This window comes from Somniosus microcephalus, chromosome 2 (genome assembly GCF_052327205.1).
Source record: "Somniosus microcephalus isolate GS21.2 chromosome 2, FLI_Smic_1.0, whole genome shotgun sequence".
Classification (NCBI taxonomy): domain Eukaryota; kingdom Metazoa; phylum Chordata; class Chondrichthyes; order Squaliformes; family Somniosidae; genus Somniosus; species Somniosus microcephalus.
Window position 1 is genome coordinate 230,285,544 of NC_140988.1, and position 22,270 is coordinate 230,307,813.

A 22,270-nucleotide genomic window follows, 5' to 3' on the forward strand; every position below is an offset into this window, starting at 1 on the left:
TCCAAATGGCCACTTGCAGCGCTGTTGCCTGAGTCCAAAAATACCTGGCTCTTGCTGCTTGAAACCAGTTAGCTATCCTCCTTGTTGTGTCTCCAGAAATGCGTTGCACAAGACTGTTTTCTGAAATAATGGATGGCCTTTATACTGGAGAGGACGTTCCCTTTAATTAGCGCCCCCCGGGGCCCGCGCTGGTTGTGTTGCGTTCCTTTTTCCAAACGCTCCGGCCGCCCGCCGCACAATGGGGCGGTCCGACTGAAGTTTGCAATCGGGGCGGCCAAAGGGCGTTGCACGAGGATGTGACGTCATTTTCTGCGCGCGCATCCGGGCGGGCGCTAAACTTTGCGCCGGCGCTAACGGGCAACTTAATTTGGGGCGGGGCGCAAACTGCGCTGCGCCCGGGCGCTACACGCATAGCGCCCGGAAATCACTTCTCTTAAGGCGCTAACTGCTGGCGCAAGCAACTGAAAATCTAGCCCTCCAGGTTTGTTTGCCCAGCACTCGAGAAATCAGTGGGACATTTCAAACTGGTCAGCTCCATTCACAGACCAGTTAAACGAATGGGAAACGCATTCAAACCCATTACAGTCAATGGGGACAGATTGGTCCCTTTTGTATAGCCCAGATACATCCAGATTTGGGCGCGAAGATAAGGGCTCCTAATGGGGTATAAAGATAGCCCCTCAGGAAGCCATTCTCTCTGTCTCTACCGCCTCGCCTCCGGTGCCCTGCCTTCAAGAAGATTGTCACAGCCCGCCCAAAGAAGTGGAATACCAGCAGTTACTTTTGAATTACTGGGGTATCTCTACTTCGGGCGGTGAAAAATCCAAGGCAGACCGCAGGGGCACGGAGCAGGCGTTTCAACATCGTGGACTGGTGAGCATAAACTTTCTGGCCCATTACAAGGCAACCTAGATAGGTATAAGGGGTGGGAATTAAAGGGGAATTTTGTTAAATTGTAATTTTAGTCAATTTTCTCTCGATGTGTCCGTTTCTCCTCCCCGTTAAGTAAAAGTGTGCTGTATTTATAATTATTCTCACTCTATAGCAATTCATTCTTCATTTCAATAAAACATTGGCTTTCTTTGCACCAAACCACTGGTCTCGTTTTATCCATATCGCTACTGAAATAAGTCCGGTGGTCAGAACTAAAGGGGAAGCGATTCGAACCGCACGGGGCTGGAACAGCTCAGACACACGGCTGACTGACCAGGCAAATACCCCAAAACACCACCAAAAAACCCCCTACACTGTATGATCAAAGCGGATGAAACTTAGCTATACAACATATGTTTGGATGCACTATTGTTGTTGACAACGGAAGGAAAGCACTAATGTGATTAAAATTTGACCAAATATAAAAAGGCTTTCTTTAAATCTGTTGCAGATACAGCCCCTCTGGAATAGATGTAATCAGCATAAAGTTGTTTCATGTAGATTGAGTTACAGATTGCATGATTAAATAGGCTGATATTCAGATATTACAAACTGGTATTTTTGTCTATGCATAATTTATAGAAATCAGAAAATTTGTTTAGTTATGTCTGTTGCAAATGAAAACAAGATACATTTCAGTGAAGCTTGAATAGCTGCTGACTGAAACGGACTGTTGACTGTTGAATTCATTAAGTGCTTCCTAAACCAAAATTGCCACCAACTCCCTGACAAGGCTATGAGCTACTTTACCCCAAATCACCATCACTTTCCCCCCTTCAAGTGCATATAATTAAAAAGCAAAGAACATGCATTTATATGGCACCATAACATGTTCTTCAACTGTCCAAAAGCATTTCACATACAATGAATTACTTGAAGTGCAGCCAGCATTATGTAGCCAAATGTGCCATTTTTCACACAGCAGGTTTGTATAAATCGCAATGAAATAAACGACCAGTTAATCTGTTTTTTGGAGTTGGTTGATCAAGGTGTTGGCCAGGATAGTAGAAGAACTCCCTGCTCTTGAATCTTTAACATCCACCAACCTATAGGAAAACAGGACATTAGTTTGATGTCTCATCCAAATGGCAGCACCTCTAACAAGGCAGCATTAGTGCTGTATAGAAGTGTCAGCTTTGATTCTGTGCTTAAGTCAAGGAGTGGGTCTGAACCCACACCGTCTGACTTCGAGCTATGAACCAAATGATACGGGTGCTTATTATCTACACTTCCCTCTCCAAAGCCACTACTACCATGTTCCTTTCCTGGGTGACCCTTTGCAGCTTTTACCATTTTATACTAATGGCTCAATTGGTAGCATCTCGCCTCTGAGTCAGAAGGTTGTGGGTTCAAGTCCCACTCCAGAGATTTGAGCATAAAAATCTAGGCTGACACTCCAGTGCAGTACTGAGGGAGTGCTGCACTGTCGGAGGTGCCGTCTTTCAGATGAAACGTTAAACCGAGGCCCTGTCTGCTTTCTCAGGTGGACGTAAACGACCCCCTGGCACTATTTTGAAGAAGAGCAGTAGAGTTATCCCTGGTATCCTGGCCAATGTTTATCCCTCAATCAACATCACTAAAAATTATCTGGTCATTATCACATTGCTGTTTGTGGGAGCTTGTTGTGCGGACATTGGCTGCTGTATTTCCTAGATTACAACAGTGACTACACTTCAAAAAGTACTTCATTGGCTGTAAAGCGCTTTGGGACATCCGGTGGTCATGAAAGGCGCTATATAAATGCAACTCTCTTTTTACTAATGATTATATCTGAAATCAGGTATTGCATCTGTTGAAGTGGACGTTTTGATCCTTGGAAAACAGGGCAGTGTTTGAACAGAGTTTTTGAGGCAGCTATTGCAGTGGAAAAGTGTCTCAATTTGCAGACAATATCCCATACCTGGGATACCTATGAAAGGATGTCACAGTATTTTTAAATTCAAATACCAGCTTTGCTGAGAAATGTTCATGGAAGCTTTGGTAAAACCTATTAATAGATGATGCAATATTGTAATATATTACTGCTTTATTTAAGCGATAATTTATATTTGTCATGCGACATATACGGTCTTAATTATAGTTAAATGAGCTCCATATACACTGTGCTACATATATTTGCTCTTCCCTGCACGCTCCCCTTGTTGAAATCAAGGCTCATTGCACTAATTAATTCTTTCCTATGACCTCAAAATGGTGGAACTTCTTACCTTGCTCATTTTTCTCTTCTACCTATGATCTACATACTTTAAACACCCAAGCTTTATGCCATCTAATAATTACTATTTGATTTATAATAGGCCAGAATTTACTGCAGCAGGGCAGGAAATGGCATCTGCCATTAGTTAGACTTGCCCCTGCACCCTGCAGCTCAAAACATTTTTGCCCACAAAGTGGCTGAAAGTGCGAGCTGATAATGGCGCAGCGAGGGAGACAGAACATCTGGAACCTGAATGAACAGGGCAACCAACAGTGTATCTCCTTAACCAATCAGATTTAAGGATTGAGAAATAAACAGCGGAAGGACTAAGAAGGAGGGTGAATTAAAGGGGGTGAATTCAATGTCAAATGAGGTATAGAAAGAGAAATAGAGAGGGAAAGAAAGATTGGATTAAGAAAGGAAAAGTAAGAAAAAATGTTAAATTAAAAATTTGACATTTCTAAAATCTCCCTGAAGGAATGAGACTGCACACTTGAAATAGTTAATTTTCAGTGGTAGAGAGGTTGTAGAGAGTCATTAACACTTATCAGGTTGTTAAAAGGTTACTTGTGCTTGTAATGACAAGGCATAACTTTCTGTGACGTGTTTAATGGGCAAAAAAACAATGGGGAGGCTAAGGACGCGATACTGTTTTCACGAAGCTAGCGGTGGAGCGGCACCACTCGGACAGCAGCTTTTTGATATTCGCATTTAATTGCACATCTGCTTCTCGCCTGAAGTGGCTGAACCATTTTCCCATAAATAACGGCGAGCGCCATTAGCCTCACTGTTATTTTGACAGCAAATTCTGGCCCCTTGTTTTCTCTCCTACTCTTTTTAAACTTGGTGGCATTCTGCCTTAAGAACTTGTTCTTTCAGCAAAGTTCCTCACTTACAAAGAGAGTGTAACAACAACCGCTCGTTCTCAATTACAGGGCCAGTTCCTTGTAGTGTCTGGCCAGATGTAACTTATCACTTGTACTATATTCTAGAAAGAATTGATAAAATTAGTTCTTGTACAATATCATATATTTAAACAAAAACCTCAGGAGCTCTACTGAATATTTTGCTTGCTTGAAGAAGGGGAGATTTCTTGTTTTTCCTTTACTGTATTTTGTTTTTGTTTGAGATGTAAAGATATAAATACGTGTTATAACTGGCTCTTCCATGTGTTGTAATTCTTGCACTGTGGGTAAAATTCAAACTAGGAATCTTGGGGGAAAAATTCAGTTGTTTGCGCCTCCTGTTAGCGCCTTAAGAGGGCGCTAATGGGGTGCAAAGCAACTAGCGCCCAAGCACGGCAATATTTGCGCCGCTTGCGAAATTAGCTAGACATTTTGCGGCGGTGCTAAACACTACCGCCACGATCTCCTGCGCCGGCAGATCATGACGTCAGTCGAGTGCGCAACGCCCCGGTAGCACCCAGGACCGGATATTGAGTGGCGCCCCCTGCCTTACCACCTGCCGCTAGCAACGACAGGTTGAGGGGAGCGTTTTGCAGTCAGAAAGGGACTGGGGGAGAGCTATTTATTCCTGCCTTTTTTTGTTGGTGACATTTTTGCACCACGCATTCTGAGAGAGAGAGAGAGAGAGAGAGACTTCTGGAGAGATTCAACGCTGTGTGAAGGGGTTTTGGGTACTGAACAGCACTTTGCAGGTTCATTTTGATTTGCCCTTCCTTGCTTCGCCAGCGCTCTGAAGTAGCGCCTCGCTGCTCGGCCTTTGCACCTTAAGACAAGTGTGAAGCGCCTGATTTAGCGCTCCAATCACCTCCAGGGGCGATAAAAGCCAAGTTTGCCGTCGGAGGTGATAATTAGCGCCAGGCGCAAAACTTTACGCACGGCCGATAATGGCGCCCCAAATGGGGCGATACTGAATATTTCCCCCCTTTTCCCTCAATAAGATTTTTTTTTAATCTAGTCACTGAAGACACATGAATCTGTGCTAAAAATTGACCATTTGGAGGTCTGTTCAGAACTTAAGAGCTAGCGCTATGGGCATTTTGTTCCTTAGTTTGTTACACTGGCTCATTGTTGGTTTCTGTATGCTGTAGGTTAGCAGAAGCTCATCTAGAACTGGATGATACTCAGAACAAATCAGCTGCAACATTCCTAGTAACAGAGGATGAAATCGTTCAACTGAGAGCTGAGTAAGCTTCAAGCCTTTAAATAATCTTTGTCAATTTCTTGCATAGAAAAATGTGTTACATTGAAAGATAGAGGGATGTCTGTCCAACTGTTGATTCATATTGGTACATGAGATTCTGATGGATGCCAACTTCAGCTTGGATACAGTCCTTTGGAACTATGCTGAGAAGGGATGAAGGGCTTTTTGCTCTTTTTTTACCTTTCTTCAATCATAGCAAAGTCCCAGTGCAGGCTAAACTTGTGGCATATAAGACATGTGCTAACAGTTCTCTTTTATGGTTCAGAACTCTTCACATAGAACAGAAAGACTTCCTTCAGCCCGTGTGCAAAGGTGAATTTATGGCAAATGGGGAAACAATTGCAGGGAGAGAGAGCTCTGGTCTACCCTGACCAGGCACATCTCTTTGCCAAAGTGCCTCACGAGACCTGGATTAAGCTGTTGTGGTGAGTAGGTTTCCTGCCTGGCACTAGAGTTGACGTTCTTATGTTCTAGAGAGCAAATAATAGAAATGACAACAGAGAAGGTCATAGACTTAGGTAGCAGTGGGGGAATTAAAAAACAGAATGTGTCAGGAAGGGACAGAAGGTATGGAGTAAAAAGTAAAGTAATAAAAAGGGAAAAAACAGGAACTAAGTGTTACAAAACATATTTGAAAGTTCTTTATCTGAATGCACGTAGCATTCGTAACAAAATGAATGAGTTAACGGCACAAATAATGACATATGGGTATGATCTTGTGGCCATTACAGAAACATGGCTGCAGGGTGACCATGACTGGGAATTAAACATACCAGGTTATTTAACAATCAGGAAGGACAGGCAGGAAGGGAGAGGAGGTGGGGTGGCTATGTTAATAAAGGAAGGAATCACTATAATACAGAGAAATGATATTGGGTCAAAGGAGCAGGATAGTGAAACAGTTTGGGTGGAGGTAAGGAATAATAAGGGGAAAAAAACACTAGTGGGTGTAGTCTATAGGCCTCCGAACAGTTGCAACTCTGTTGGACGGAGTATTAATCAGGAAATAGTTGAGGCTTGTAATAAGGGAACAGCTATAATTATGGGGGATTTTAATTATCATATTAACTGGACAAATCAAATTGGGCAGAGCAGCCTTGAGGAAGAGTTCATTGAGTGTATTAGGGATGGGTTTCTTGAGCAGTATGTAACTGAACCGACCAGGGGGCAAGCAACCTTAGATCTGGTCCTGTGTAATGAGACGGGATTAATTAAAAATGTCCTAGTAAAGGATCCCCTTGGAATGAGTGACCATAACATGGTTGAATTCCATATTCAATTAGAGGGTGAGAAGGTTGGATCTCAAACAAGCGTGCTGAGCTTGAATAAAGGAGACTATGAAGGTATGAGAGCGGAATTAATTAGAGTGGACTGGGAAAATAGATTAAAGGGTAAGACGGTACATGACCAGTGGTGTACATTTAAGGAGTTATTTTACAACTTCCAAAAAAAATATATTCCACTGAGGAAAAAAGGGTGTAAAAGAAAAGATAGCCATCCGTGGCTAAGTAAAGTAATTAAGGATAGTATCCGACTAAAAACAAGGGCATATAAGGTAGCCAAATCTAGTGGGAGGATGGAAGATTGGGAAGTCTTCAAAAGACAGCAAAAAATAACAAAAAGATTGATTAAGAAAGGGAAGATAGATTATGAAAGTAAATTAGCAAAAAATATAAAAACAGACAGTAAAAGTTTCTATAGTTATATAAAAAGAAAAAGGGTGGCTAAAGTAAATGTTGGTCCCTTAGAGGATGAGACCGGGAAATTAATGGTGGGAAACATGGAGATGGCAAAAACACTGAACAATTATTTTGTATCAGTCTTTACAGTAGAGGACACTAAGAATATCCCAACACTGGACAAACAGGGGGCTCTAGGGGGGGAGGAACTAAATACAATTAAAATCACTAAGGAAGTGGTACTTGGTAAAATAATGGGACTCAAGGCGGATAAATCCCCTGGACCTGATGGCTTGCATCCTAGGGTCTTGAGGGAAGTAGCGGTAGGGATTGTGGATGCATTGGTAATAATTTTCCAAAACTCACTGGACTCAGCAAAGGTCCCGGCAGATTGGAAAACTGCTAATGTAACACCCTTATTTAAAAAGGGTAGTAGGCAGAAGGCTGGAAACTATAGACCTGTTAGCCTAACATCTGTGGTTGGTAAAATGTTAGAGTCCATTATTAAGGAGACAGTAACAGGACATTTGGATAAACATAATTTAATAGGGCAAACTCAGCATGGTTTCATGAAGGGGAAGTCATGTTTAACAAATTTGCTTGAGTTTTTTGAGGAAGTAACATACAGGGTGGATAAAGGGGAACCAGTGGACGTAGTGTATTTAGACTTCCAAAAGGCATTTGACAAGGTGCCACACAAAAGATTATTGCTCAAGATAAAAAATCACGGGATTGGGGGTAATATTCTGGCGTGGGTGGAGGATTGGCTCTCTAACAGAAAGCAGAGAGTTGGGATAAATGGTTCGTTCTCAGATTGGCAACCAGTAACTAGTGGTGTTCCGCAGGGGTCAGTGCTGGGTCCCCAACTCTTTACAATCTATATTAATGATTTGGAGGAGGGGACCGAGTGTAACATATCAAAGTTTGCAGATGATACAAAGATGGGACGGAAAGTAGTGAGTGAGGAGGACATAAAAAACCTGCAAAGGGACATAGACAGGCTAAGTAAGTGGGCAGAGATTTGGCAGATGGAATACAATACTGGAAAGTGTGAGGTTATGCACTTTGGCAGGAAAAATCATAGAGCAAGTTATTATCTTAATGGCAAGAAACTGGAAAGTACTGTAGTACAAAGGGATCTGGGGGTCCTGGTGCACGAAACTCAAAAAGTTAGTATGCAGGTGCAGCAAGTGATTAAGAAGGCCAATGGAATGTTGGCTTTTATTGCGAGGGGGTTGGAATATAAAAACAGGGAGGTATTGCTGCAGTTGTACAAGGTATTGGTGAGGCCGCACCTAGAATACTGCATACAGTTTTGGTGTCCATACTTAAGAAAAGACATACTTGCTCTCGAGTCAGTACAAAGAAGGTTCACTCGGTTAATCCCGGGGATGAGGGGGTGGTCATATGAGGAGAGGTTGAGTAGATTGGGACTCTACTCATTGGAGTTCAGAAGAATGAGAGGCGATCTTATTGAAACATATAAGATTGTGAAGGGGCTTGATCGGGTGGATGCGGTGAGGATGTTCCCAATGATGGGTGAAACTAGAACTAGGGGGCATAATCTTAAAATAAGGGGCTGCTCATTCAAAACTGAGATGAGGAGAAACTTCTTCACTCAGAGGGTGGTAGGTTTGTGGAATTTGCTGCCCCAGAAAGCTGTGGAAGCTACATCATTAAATAAATTTAAAACAGAAATAGATAGTTTCCTAGAAGTAAAGGGAATTAAGGGTTACGGGGCGCGGGCAGGAAATTGGACATGAGTCTAGGTTCAGAATGGTCATGGCCCTGTGGGTAGTGGAGTGGGCCCAGGGGCCGTGTAGCCTTGTTCTGCTCCTACTGTGTTCTAATTCTGTTAGATTTCAGGAGATGGTTTTATTCCTGTTCCTGGCTGGGGTGGAGATCGCCTTTACAGAAGGTAAGTACTGTAGAAAATATAGGGACAGAGTGATCTCCTGGAAGAATTTCGATCGCCTAGATGGGTCGGAGAGGAATTTCCCAGATTTTTTTCTCCCAAATTGGCCATTGGGTCTTTATCTGGTTTTTCGCCTCTCCCGGGAGATCACATGGGTTCGGGTGGATGCAGAGTGATAGAAGATTTGAGGTTAGGATCAGATCAGCCATGATCTTATTGAATGGTGGAGCAGGCTCGAGGGGCCGATTGGCCTACTCCTGCTCCTATTTCTTATGTTCTTATGTTCTTATGTTCATTAATAAATAGATATTCTTATTATGAACACAGCTAGCTTTTGCTAGTTACTTTATTGAGCACATGTGGACTAGGTATTGTATCTGTAGAGACTTCCATCTTGACTGCTGCCTTGTGGGTAGCCTAGTGCCTCATGGGTAATGTAGTCTTAATATATATACAGCTGGGTAGTGTAGTCTTATATACAGCTCTACACAGCTCTACGGCTCCACCTAGTGTCCACTATACAATGACATGTTATTGATCATTACATCCCCCTTTGAGGTTTAACAAAATCAATATCAATCAACTTTCAAGAAAACAATAAAGATAATATCAGTAACACTTTTGTTAGTGCTCTATAAACATAAACATTTTCAAAACAGTCAACACATTTTCAAAGCTTTACATTGTACTCAAAGATTAAGTCTATCAGGCTCTTTTACTTCACATGTGGATCTTCTCAACACGGGTAAGTCTGATGTGCCTTCATGAGATTGTTCTGGCAGTGAATGACAAGATGCAGTTGCGGCATTGTCATCAATCTGGTCTTGAATAGTCTCTTGTGTTTTTAGGAGGGAACGGCGGTTCCTCCTGAGAATCTGTCCTTCCTCAGTTCTAACAGTGTATGACCTTGGTCCTACTTCCTCAAGAACTGTAGCTTTCCTGTTCCATGCATCTGGATCCTCAATCCTGACAACATCATCCCTTGTCAATGGTTTTAGAGTTTTGGATGACTTGTCATAGTATGATTTCTGTTTCAGCTTTAACAGTTGAAGTCTCTGTCTCAGTTCCTCACTTTGCTGTTCTTTTGCACAGCAGGGTAGCGTGGTGCGCAATTTGCGACCCATTAGTAGTTCAGCAGGTGAAGAACCACAGTCTAAAGGTGAGGCTCGGTAGCTCAGCAGGGCGAGATAAGGATCAGACTTGCTTTCTGTCGCTTTCTTCAGTAGCTGCTTGAGAACTTGAACACCTTTCTCTGCCTTACCATTTGACTGAGCATACAAAGGACTGGATGTGATGTGCTGAAAGTCATAATGTGCTGCAAACTGTTGCCACTCCTTACAGTTGAAGCACGGACCATTGTCGCTAACGGCAATCCTGGGAATTCCATTTCTGGCGAAGATGGATTTCACATGTATTATGACACTGCTTGCTGTGGTGCTTGAGAGCAGCGCCATCTCAGGATAGTTAGAATAGTAGTCAATCACTATTAGATAGTCTTTGAAAATGAAAAAGGTCCATACCAACCTTTTGCCATGCTGCTGTTGGTATGTCAGCTACTATCATTGGTTCCTTTGCTTGTTTGTTTTGGTGTTTCTGACATGTCTCACATTTGCCTATCATGTTCTCAATGTCCTTATTTATGCCAGGCCAATAAACAGTGTCTCTTGCTCTCCTTTTGCATTTTTCAATTCCGAGGTGTCCCTCATGAATCCTTTTGAGCATGTCTTGACGTAGAGCCTGTGGAATGACTATTCTGTTCTGTTTTAGTAATAGTCCACTTGCGACACTCAATTCTGACCTTATGTGAAAATATTTTGGACAGGAACCTTTTGGCCAACCATGATGAATGTTCTCTATTACTGTTTGTAATACTGTGGCCTATAAATTCGGTGACGCCCCGCCAGCACGTTTGCGCCGGAAATTTAGCGCCCGCCGCCGAGCCAGTTGTACCCGCCCCAAATTCACTTTCAGCGCCCCAAAGCGGAAGCGGGCGCTGGTACAGGGTGTGCCCGCCCCGCTTGGGGCGCTGAAAGTGAATTTCAGCGCTGCCGGTCCCGCTGCGCCACCCGATGCGGAGCGGCAGGCTGCTGTACTGCAGGCCTCCCCCTTCTCTTAAGGGGGAGGTGCCTGCAACGGCCGGAGCCCCGTTGAAAGTGCCGGCAAAAGAGCCCGGCACAACGGCGAAGTGCCGGGCTCCACGGAAACCAGCCGGCAATGCCGCGGGGGGGGGTGGTGGAGGAGGCCGGGGAAGGAGGTGCGGGCAGGCGGCCGCCGAAAAAGCGGCCGGCCGCACCTCCGCTTTAAATAGCGCCTCTAAGGCTGCAGCACGGCCAGGTTTTCAAAACATTGTTAGCGGCCGCCAGGGAAGAGGCGGCCGCTACTGAAGATGGGGATCGGCGTGGTTTCGGGCGGTACCGGGGCGCTGCGCACACCGATGACGTCATCGGTGCCGGCGCAGCGCTACCGGCTTACGCCGATTTAAAGGTCCACCTAATTTCAGCGGCGACGCAACTTCCGGCGCAACCCACTCTTGCGCCCCTAAATGGGCGCAAACCCAAGGGAATTTCTAGGCCTGTATCTTTTACTGTTTCTTCTGCTATTTGCTTTGATTGTGTGTCTGACACGGGCAGCGCAGCAGTGACCATACTCACATGAACATCCACGTCTTCTTCAGTAGAGCTCACATGACTCATTTTGGGTGCTCGGGATAGTGCATCTGCTAACACTATGTATTTGCCTGGTGTGTAGATCAGTTCAAAGTCATATCTTTGCAGCTTCATCATGAGTCGTTGCATCCTTGGAGACATCTCATTCAGGTTTTTTTTTATGATGGCAGCCAGTGGGCTGTGGTCTGTCTCAACTGTGAAGGTGGGAAGTCCATATATGTAGCCATGAAACTTTTCTAGTCCAACTACCAAGCCTAGACATTCCTTTTCAATCTGGGCGTATCGACACTCAGTATCAGTCATAGACCTGGAGGCATAGGCAACAGGCTTCCAATCTTCACCCTCTGCTTGTAGCAAGACCGCACCTAGGCCATCTTTTGATGCATCCGTTGACACTTTGATTCTTTTTGTTGGGTCAAAGAAGGTGAGTACAGGTGTGGTTGTCAGCACTGTTTTGAGGTTTATCCACTCTTGTTCATGTCTTTCTGTCCATGCGAACTCATTTGTTTTATGTAGCAGGTCTCGCAGACAGGCTGTCTTGGCTGACAAGTTAGGAATGAACTTTCCAATGAAGTTTATCATCCCCATGATGCGTAGCACTCCTTTTTTGTCAGTGGGTCGGGGCATTTTGAGTATGGCGTTTACTTTTTTCATATCTGGCTCTATTCCTTTACCAGATAGATTATCTCCTAGGAAAGTGACTTCCTGGACGCCAAACTGACACTTGGCTTTGTTGAGCTTCAGTCCATTCCGGCATATGCTCTGTAGCACTTTAGTCAGTCTCTCATTGTGTTCTTTCAGTGTGGAGCCCCAGATGATGATGTCATCAACATAGACCCGAACTCCTTCCAGACCTTCAATTATGTGTTCCATCGCTCTATGAAAGATTTCAGATGCAGATATTATCCCGAAAGGCATTCTGAGGAAACAATACCTGCCAAATGGTGTGTTGAAGGTACAGTATTTAGTGCTCTCTTCATCCAGTTTTAGTTGCCAAAATCCTTGTGAGGCATCGAGCTTTGTAAAGTATCTGGCACCTGACATTTCACTGGTGATTTCTTCTCGCTTGGGAATCTGGTAGTGTTCACGTTTTATGTTTGCATTTAAGTCCTTTGGATCCATGCATATTCTTAGATCATTGTTCTTTTTCTTTACACATACCATAGAGTTAACCCAGTCTGTTGGCTCTTCGACTTTCCTGATGACTCCTAGTGTGGTCATTCTGTCCAGTTCATTATTGAGCCGGTCACGCAGGGGTGCTGGAACTCTTTGTGGAGCATGTACCACTGGCTGAGCATCCTGCTTTAGCTGGATCTTGTAAGTGAATGGTAGAACTCCAAATCCTTTGAACACATCCTGGAAATTATTCACCACAGAATCCACTGAGTCATCTGGTCTGCTTATGGCACAGTTTATACGGTAGACTCTTTTGACCAGTTCTAAGTCCTCACAAGCTTTGTCACCCAGTAGTGAATCAAGCCTTTCAGCCACAACAGAAAACATGAGATGATGCACTTTGTCTTTGACTGTCACTTTAAGTCTGCATACACCTAAGCTATCTATTTTCTGTCCATTATAGTCCTTCAGTAGTACTGACTTTTTCTGTATTTTGGGCTTTTCTTTCATATTGTTAATGTCACTCATACTGATTAAGTTTGCTTTTGCCCCAGTGTCTAGTTTCAAGGTAACTAATGCTCCATTTACCTGCAGTGGGATCATCCATTTGTCCTCTTTTACTGCATTAACTTTATGTTCAGCCTTGTCCATTTCTGAGGGCTGCACATTTTCTGTATCCTTTTTGATATTGTCACATGACACCATTCCTACAAAAAATGTCTCACTTAAATCAGTGTCCTCAATTACATTAACTCGTTGCCCTTTCTTAGTTTGTACTTTTGAAAAGCATTGTTTGGCAATGTGATTCTTTCCATTACACTTTGTGCACATTTTTCCAAATGCTGGGCATTGTCTTAACTGGTGTTTGTAATCACAGCGTTTACAATTAAAAATTTCATCCTCCGATTGCTTTTCATTTCTGTTCTGCCCATGTTTCTTCCCCTTATAGGACACAGCACCGACAGCAGCATTATCACTCATTACAATCGCATCATTATTGATTTCACTGAAAGTCTTCGCGTGCTTTCGAGCTAGCTCGCTGGCTTGGCATATTTTCACCGCATTTTCCAAATTTAATTCGGTTTCTCTCAACAGACTTTCCCTGACTTTTTTATCATGAATACCAAACACAATCTGGTCACGAATCATGGATGCTTTGAGCTCAGAGAAATTACATGTCTGTGCTTTCAGTTTCAGATCAGTTATAAAGCTATCAAAAGTCTCATTTTGCTGCTGTGTCCGAGAACAGAAGATGTATCTTTCATAGGTCTCATTCTTTTTGGGAGAGCAATGTGCATCAAATTCTTTTAGCACATCTTCTAATTTTTCTCTGTTCTCCACTGGATTAAATACAAATGTATTAAATACCTCTATCGCCTGTGGGCCTGCAACCGTAAGCAGCAACGCTATTTTTCTTGCATCTGGCTTCGTACCGAATCCGATGGCTGCAATGTAGAGTTTGAATTGTTGTTTAAAAATCCGCCAATTGTAGTCGACATTTCCCTCGAGATTCAAACGCTCTGGTGGCTTCAAATTCTCCATGTCGCTTTTCACAATTTTTTAGCAGATCTTCATCATCCTGGTACCATCTTATGTTCATTAATAAATAGACATTCTTATTATGAACACAGCTAGCTTTTGCTAGTTACTTTATTGAGCACATGTGGACTAGGTATTGCATCTGTAGAGGCTTCCATCTTGACTGCTGCCTTGTGGGTAGCCTAGTGCCTCATGGGTAATGTAGTCTTAATATATATACAGCTGGGTAGTGTAGTCTTATATACAGCTCTACACAGCTCTACGGCTCCACCTAGTGTCCACTATAGAATGACATGTTATTGATCATTACAGACGTCTTGCACATCAAGGTGGCTGTCACATGGCTCCTTCCTTCACAGTGAAAGTAGATGTCCGTACTACAGCCAATGAGCAAACTCAGAGGTTTTGGATGACAGCTACTAAAAGGCATTACATAGAGACTGAAACAAATGTGATCATATATCCAGGGGCCGGTGCTTACCATGATTGGGTTCCAGAGAGGAAAGCAGCTGCTGCTATAATGCCACATCTCCAACTGGTGGTATGGCATGCTGTGCTCTGGTAGATGGTGACAACACATTCTCACATTTTCTGCTGAGTTGTGCTGCTCACAGTGTTACTCATGAGGAGCTCTCGATACTTGCTGTCCAATTGACAAGAGCTCAAAGCCATGCTTTTCAGTTACCCAACTAGTGAGTATCCTCCCTGGGGGTGGAATTAAGAAAGTAATTTCTCTATGGATTTGAGTTGGCTTCAGGATGATACTCCAGGGCTGATCAATGGGACCTAGGAAATTGACGTGTCACTGGGGCTGGGATTCTTCCCACTCAGCTTCAGATACTTCTGCAAGCCAATGCTTTTAACAGCTACAAAATACAATACTGCAGATGCTGGAATTCTGAAACAAAAAAAGAACATGATCAGGCAGCATCTGTGGAGAGAGAAACAAAGTTAACATTTCAGGTCAGTGACCTTTCGTCAGAACTGGAACCTGTCAGAGATGTAATGGCCCAGAACTTCACGGGTGAGTACGCACGGGGTACTCACCCGTAGGCCCAATGGAAGTGCCGGTTTCCTGCATGCACTGCGCATGCGCGGGAAACCGGCACTTCCGTTCCCCTGAACGAAGGGGTTCAGAGGTCGAACGCGTGCGCGGGAGAGGCTGCGCGTGTGCATCAAACTTAGGATTATTTTACAGGTTTTCCCGGGAGGGTAAGTCTGCAGAAGTTAGACATGTAAAAAGCAGGCGTAAGGCCCGCTTTTTACAAGGTAAGTGGTGAATTAATTAAAATTAAAACATTTTTTCCACAGGTTTATTATTTTTAAATACTTTTAGGCAAGGTAAGTTTATTTTTAGCCCCGTTAGAAAATAAAATAATTTTTTTCAAAAATTTAAATTATTGTTTAAAATAGTTATTTCATGTAATTTATAGTTTATTTAAAAAATGTGATGTTTTTTAAAAATGTATTTGAAGATTTAGTGCTATTTTGTGTCCGTAGTATTTATAAGTTTTGACAGCTCTTCCTGTCAATCTTATGAATGGAGCATTCCCTGCTCTGATTGGCTCTCCATGGCCCACGTGATCCCAGGGGATGCATTGAACTAACTGCGCCCCTGGGATACACAAGCACTGCACGCCGGCAGCTGGAGCAGACCCTGGATCGGAATTCCACACGGGCCCACAGCTCAACGGTCGGCACGCAAGGTAAGTGCAGGTCGGGGGCTTGCACCTGCGGGAAGCCCCCAACCCGAATTTCTGGGCCATTAGGTTTTAAGCAAGTGCAGGGGCACGGAAAGGGGGGAGAGGAAGAAAGAACAAAAGGGAAGGTCTGTGATAGGGTGGAGGGCAGGAGAGATTAAATGACAAAAGGGATGATGGTGCAAGGCAAAAGGAGATGGTAATGGGACAAGTAAAGAAACAAAAGATGGGCCTAGAGGAGGTGTAAAAGGTTATAGCAGAATCATTACCAACAGCTGTTGTCCAAAAAAATGGGACCAGTGGTTATGATCTGAAATTGTTGAACTCAGTGTTCAGTCCGGAAGACTGTAAAGTGCCTAATCGAAAGATGAGGTACTGTTCCTTGAGCTTTATTAGAATAGCTAATGTTACCCCACTGTTCAAAAAGGGTGGTAGAGGGTGGTAGAGAGAAAACGGGGAATTACAGACCGGTAAGCCTGACATCGGTAGTGGGGAAAATGCTAGAGTCCATTATAAAGGATGTAATAGCAGAGCACTTGGAAAAAAGTGACCGGATCGGACAAAGTCAACATGGCTTTACAAAAGGTAAATCGTGCTTGACTAACCTACTGGAATTTTTTGAGGATGTAACTGGTAAAATAGATAAGGGAGAACCAGTGGATGTGGTGTATTTGGATTTTCAAAAGGCTTTCGATAAGGTCCCGCATAAGAGATTAGCGTGTAAAATGAAGGCACATGGGATTGGGGGCAAGGTATTGACTTGGATAGAGAACTGGTTGGCAGACAGAAAGCAAAGAGTTGGAATAAACGGGTCTTTTTCCGAGTGGCAGGCAGTGACTAGTGGGGTACCACAGGGACTGGTCCTAGGATCCCAGCTATTCACAATATATATTAATGATCTGGACGAGGGAACTAGATGTAATATCTCCAAGTTTGCAGATGACACAAAGCTGGGTGGGCGTGTGTGCTGTGAGGAGGATGCCGAGAAACTCCAGTATGATTTGGACAGGTTGGGTGATTGGGCAGAAGCATGGCAGATGCAATATAACGTGGATAAATGCAAGGTTATCCACTTTGGTGACAAAAACAGGAAGGCAGATTATTATCTAAATGGCAATAGATTGGGAGAAGGGGAAGTGCAACGAGACCTGGGTGTCCTTGTGCACCAGTCGCTGAAAGTAAGCATGCAGGTGCAGCAGGCGGTTAAGAAGGCAAATGGTATGTTGGCCTTTGTAGCGAGAGGGTTTGAGTACAGGAACAAGGATGTCTTGCTGCAGTTGTACAGGGCCTTGGTGAGACCACATCTTGAGTATTGTGTGCAGTTTTGGTCGCCTTATCTGAGGAAGGATGTTCTTGCCATGGAAGGAGTGCAGCAAAGATTCACCAGGCTGATACCTGGGATGGCAGGAATGACGTATGAGGAGATATTGGGTCGATTGGGCTTGTACTCGCTGGAGTTTAGAAGAATGAGAGGGGATCTCATCGAAACTTATAAAATTCTAACAGGACTAGACAGACTAGATGCAGGAAGGATGTTCCCGATGGTCGGGGAGTCCAGAACCAGGGGTCACAGTCTAAGGATAAGGGGTAAGCTATTTAAGACAGAGATAAGGAGGATTTTCTTCACCCAGAGAGTGGTGAACCTGTGGAATTCTCTGCCAAAGAAGGCAGTAGAGGCTAATTTATTAAATATATTCAAGAAGGAGTTGGATATATTTCTTAAGGCTAAAGGGATCAAGGGATATGGAGAGAAGGCAGGAACAGGGTACTGAATTTGGATGATCAGCCATGATCTCATTGAATGGCGGAGCAGGCTCGAGGGGCCGAATGGCCTACTCCTGCTCCTATCTTCTATGTTTCTATGTAAATTGCTGTTTCACCTGGAAGAGGTGTTTAAGGCTCTGGCATTCACTCTAATTCAGGGAGGGAAGTTGTGTGCTGTTGCTGGCATTAAAGGCTTTTTAACCTGGCTGGAAATTTAAGCCTGCTGATTGCTATTAGAAATGGCAGCCAAATGGTCTCCACCTCTGCAGTGTAGGCCTGCTGCATCCAAAAGTATTCATTTAAAAAAAAACTTGCTTGTCTTGGAAGGAAATTGCTGGCTGTCGATTACATATCCTGCGATCTGATGGGGTGGCCCTGTAGCTTCTAACGTCCAGTTTGGTTTGCTGGTCTTCTGGACAAGAGCCCATTTGACAGAATTTCAGGAAAGTGATGTAGGAGGCATCATGATACCACTCCTGTATCATTTGTATTCAATTTAATAGCTTCCCGTGCCAGGAAATGCATGTCTTGGGGAAAATGAGTTGGAGACCTGGCATTACAGATCTCTAATATAAAATATATCTGATATATATTCTTTCAGATTTCCATCATCTGCAGTATTTTTCTTTTATTACAGAACTCTAACCCTTTTTCTTTTCTCTAACTCCCCAGAAACGAGTGCATACGGGCATTAGGCAGGGGAAAGTTGGCCCCACTATGTAGCCACGAATCACCCAAGAAATCAGATGATTTTTCTGATCACTTTCTTTGGCATTTTGGAATAAGCTGTGTCCTGTATTCTCCAGGCTGAGAGCAGTTCGAGAGCAAGTGAGATTTTATAAACAAAAGGTGGATGTACTGGATGACTATGAGCGGCAGATCAGACAACTAAAGGATGAAGTCTCCTTCCTATCTGCAGAGAAATCCTTGCTGCAAGAAAGGTACAGTCCGTCGCCCCTCCTCACGAACCCTCAGTCCCCACCCATCTTTAAAAGGTTCTCCTTATTGAGAACCATGCTGCTTTGGTTTCCACAATATCTACTAAACCACTGATTTTCTCCGATATGCAATTGAACTCACATTTTTTATCACCCAGTAGCAGGTAATTTGAAGGATCTCCATTTAAGGGCAAATGCTAGGAATGTCTTGCTTCTTCCAAGATTGTATGAGCTGAGTGTTATGTTCATTAATAACTAGACATTCTTATTATGAACAGCTAGCTTCTAGCTAGTCATTTATTCAGTACACGTTCTCTAGCTACAGCATCTGTAGAGATTCAGCATGTGTACTTCTGTGTGCAGGCAGCCATCTTGACTACTGTCTTGTGGGTAGCCTAGTGCATCGTGGGTAGTGTAGTCTTAAACACATACAACTAAATATACAGCTCTATACAGCTCTATGGCTCCATCTAGTGTACCACTCTAGAATGACATGTTATTGATCATTACACTGAGGACTCAATTCTCCCATGGGTTTGAATTTTTTAGAATGCCAGTTGACCATGGAGTTAAAATTAAGGGGGTGATTTTAGCCACCAGGCGAAAATTAGGCAGGTGGGCTGTTTAAAATCACCCAGGTCACTTACCCTCCTTGAAGCCTGCAGGAGGTGACTTGCCACTATTTTAACCTGCTCCACTGAGCAGTCAACCAGGACACCCACCCAAAGCCAGCGGGGTCCTTTGTAATATATGCATGTTGGTGTCCCAATGATGTCATCAAGATCCACCTGTAATTTTTACTCGGAGGCCTAAGCGGGAAGTGGCAGTTAGTTTCCTACCAGGCCAAGCCAGCGAAAAAGTGGATCCGTGCCAGAAGTGACCGAAGAGGTAAGTTTAAGCATTTTGTTTTACTTTCCTTGTGAGGCCAGGAGTAGCAGCAGTGCTCTTCCTGTCTCTCCCAGGGAATCTTGAGCCTCCCCTGCTGTGATCTCGCCCCTCTGGAAGATGGCCCAACATCCGATCCCACCACTTACCTGGTATCAGCGGGCAGCCTCTGATCCACGTGAATTCCCACCGTTTCCCCCCCGGACTGGGTGGGAAGTCGTCCAGCAGCATATAAATGAAGTCCAGGAGCTAAAATAACCCCGGGCCTCTTTTTCTTTTGCTGCAGTAAATGAATTTTGAGCTGACACCAAAACTTGCCTGTCAAAAACTGGCCCGCAGTTCAAACCCAACCCCGGAGCAGTTTTATTCCCAGCAGTGTCCTGACAATTCCAGTTTTAAATGATCAGATATTTCTTCCTCTTCAACGTCTCCAGAGGAAACACCATTGAGCAGTAAGATGACTGATGTGGAATTTATATAATGGTTGTGGTGTCCAGAGTAATGTAATAACTACTTTCAACCACTGCAAGTTCTACAACATGTTTCAGAGTGTTGCTGTCACTCTCCCTAAAGTTTCTGTCAGAAATACTACATATCAGAAGATACTCAGAAGTAATAATTTTCTTCTTTCCAATTTTTATCGCAGCTGAGCCTAACTCTGTTGTCACCTGGTGTCCACACATGTGCACTTTTAATGAGGGTTGCCATAGAGTAGCCAGGAGCAGGAATCCTGACTAGTTTTTCCTTTCTTTATCTCGGGGCCAATTGTTGATGCCGTAGATGAAAACAGCTATGTCTGCATAGACCAGGATTAAACCTGGGATTTTCTTGCTCTGCATGGCTTAGAGAAGGGGAATTTACCTCCGAGTTCTTGGGATGGCTGGATAAATAATTTTTATCAGCTTTCATTTTCTTTAACATAACCTATTCCTTAGTAAAGTAGGCACAGCAATGCTGGGGAGGGGGGTGGGGTAAATCATTTTCCGAGTTTGTGCTGATGGTGGGGAACCTTATCCACCCCAGAGTATATTAGAAAATTGGAGACACTCCCACTCTGCCTGCGATTTTACAATATGCACTGGTAGTCCCTGCTACCAGCAAGTACTCGCAAAGTTCCTTCATTTAATTTTGGAACAGCTTCGTCTATTTTAAAGACATTTTGCCTGAGAAAAATGTTCTCAAAACAGAGAAGCTCACACACCCGAGGACCTGATCTCCAACTACTGCTGTACTGGGCGCAACTGCAATATTGCCCAACCGTGTTGTGCATCAACGTAAGGTGGGTCTTCCATTTCTTTCATTTTTTTTTGTTCAAGTAAATGTTTAAAATCTAAAAATATAAGTGCAAAAACTATAGGGCAGTAATAGTAGGTGATGTCAACTACCCCAATATTAACTGGGATAAAATTAGTGTGAAGGGTATAGAGGGTGCGGAATTCCTAAAATGCATCCAGGAGAACTTTTTTAGCCAGTCCAACAAGGGAGGGGGCGGTTCTAGACTTAGTTTTAGGGAATGAAGCTAGGCAGGTAGAAGGCGTATCAGTGGGGGAGCATTTTGGTGCTAGTGACCATAGTTCTGTTAGATTTAAAGTAGTTATGGAAAAAGACAAGGATAGACCAGGAATAAAAATTCTAAATTGGGGAAAAGCTAATTTTGCTAAGCTCAGAGGGGGTTTAGCCATAGTGGACTGGAAACAGTTATTTGAAGGTAAGTCAGTGTCAGAGCAGTGGGAGGCATTCAAGGAGGAGATCCGGAGGGTTCAGACCAAATATATGCCCTTAAAGAAAAAAGGTGGGACTAACAAATCTAGAGGCCCCTGGATGTCTAGAGACATACAAGTAGGATGAAGAAAAAATGGGAGGCGTATGACAGATATCGAGGGCTAAATACTCCAGAATCTTTAGAGGAGTACAGAAAGTGCAGGGGTGCAATTAAAAAGGATATTAGGAAAGCAAAGAGAAAGCATGAAAAATTCTTGGCAAGTAAAATCAAAGAAAACCCAAAGATGTTTTATAAATATATTGAGAGTAAGAGGATAACTAAAGAAAGGATAAGATCATGAGGGTAATCTGTGTGTGGAGCCGAGAGATGTCGGTAGGGTTCTTAATGAATACTTTGCGTCTGTTTTCACAAAGAAGAGGGGCGAAGCAGACATTGCTATCACGGGGGAGGAGTGTGAAATATTAGATGAAATAAACATAGTGAGAGAGGAAGTATTAAGGGGTTTAGCAGCTTTAAAAGTGGATAAATCCTCAGGTCCGGATGAAATGTATCACAGGCTGTTCAGCGAAGCAAAAGAGGAAATTGCAGAGGCCCTCACCACCGTTTTTCAATCCTCTCTGGCTTCAGGTGTGGTGCCAGATGACTGGAGGACTGCTAATGTGGTACCCTTGTTTAAAAAGGGAGAAAAGGATAGGCCGTGTAATTACAGGCCAGTCAGCCTAACCTCGGTGGTGGGAAAATTATTGGAAAGAATTCTGAAGGACAGGATAAATCTTCATTTAGAAAGACACGGATTAATCAAGGATAGTCAGCACGGATTTGTTAAGGGAAGATCGTGTCTGACAAACTTGATTGAATTTTTTGAGGAGGTAACAAGGAGGGTAGATGAGGGTAGTGCGTTTGATGTAGTGTATATGGACTTTAGCAAGGCTTTTGATAAGGTTCCACATGGCAGACTGGTCATGAAGTTAAAAGCCCATGGGATCCAGGGCAAAGTGTCAAGTTGGATTCAAAACTGGCTCGGAGACAGGAAGCAGAGGGTAATGGTT

At 43.6% G+C, this 22,270-nt stretch overlaps 1 protein-coding gene across 8 annotated transcripts in view; it reads left to right on the forward strand.

The window, feature by feature from the left end:
- The window catches only part of spata18 (spermatogenesis associated 18), a 188,800-nt gene that overhangs the window by 73,267 nt on the left and 93,263 nt on the right, over window positions 1-22,270 (forward strand). For 7 of the 8 annotated variants that reach the window (XM_085969940.1, XM_085969939.1, XM_085969942.1 and 4 more), the window contains 2 exons: window positions 5,184-5,279; window positions 18,482-18,616. In XM_085969940.1, coding sequence (XP_085826066.1) covers window positions 5,184-5,279; window positions 18,482-18,616 — 231 coding nt within the window. The remainder of the gene's footprint in view (window positions 1-5,183; window positions 5,280-18,481; window positions 18,617-22,270) is intronic. The other variant, XM_085969941.1, reaches the window with a different exon arrangement.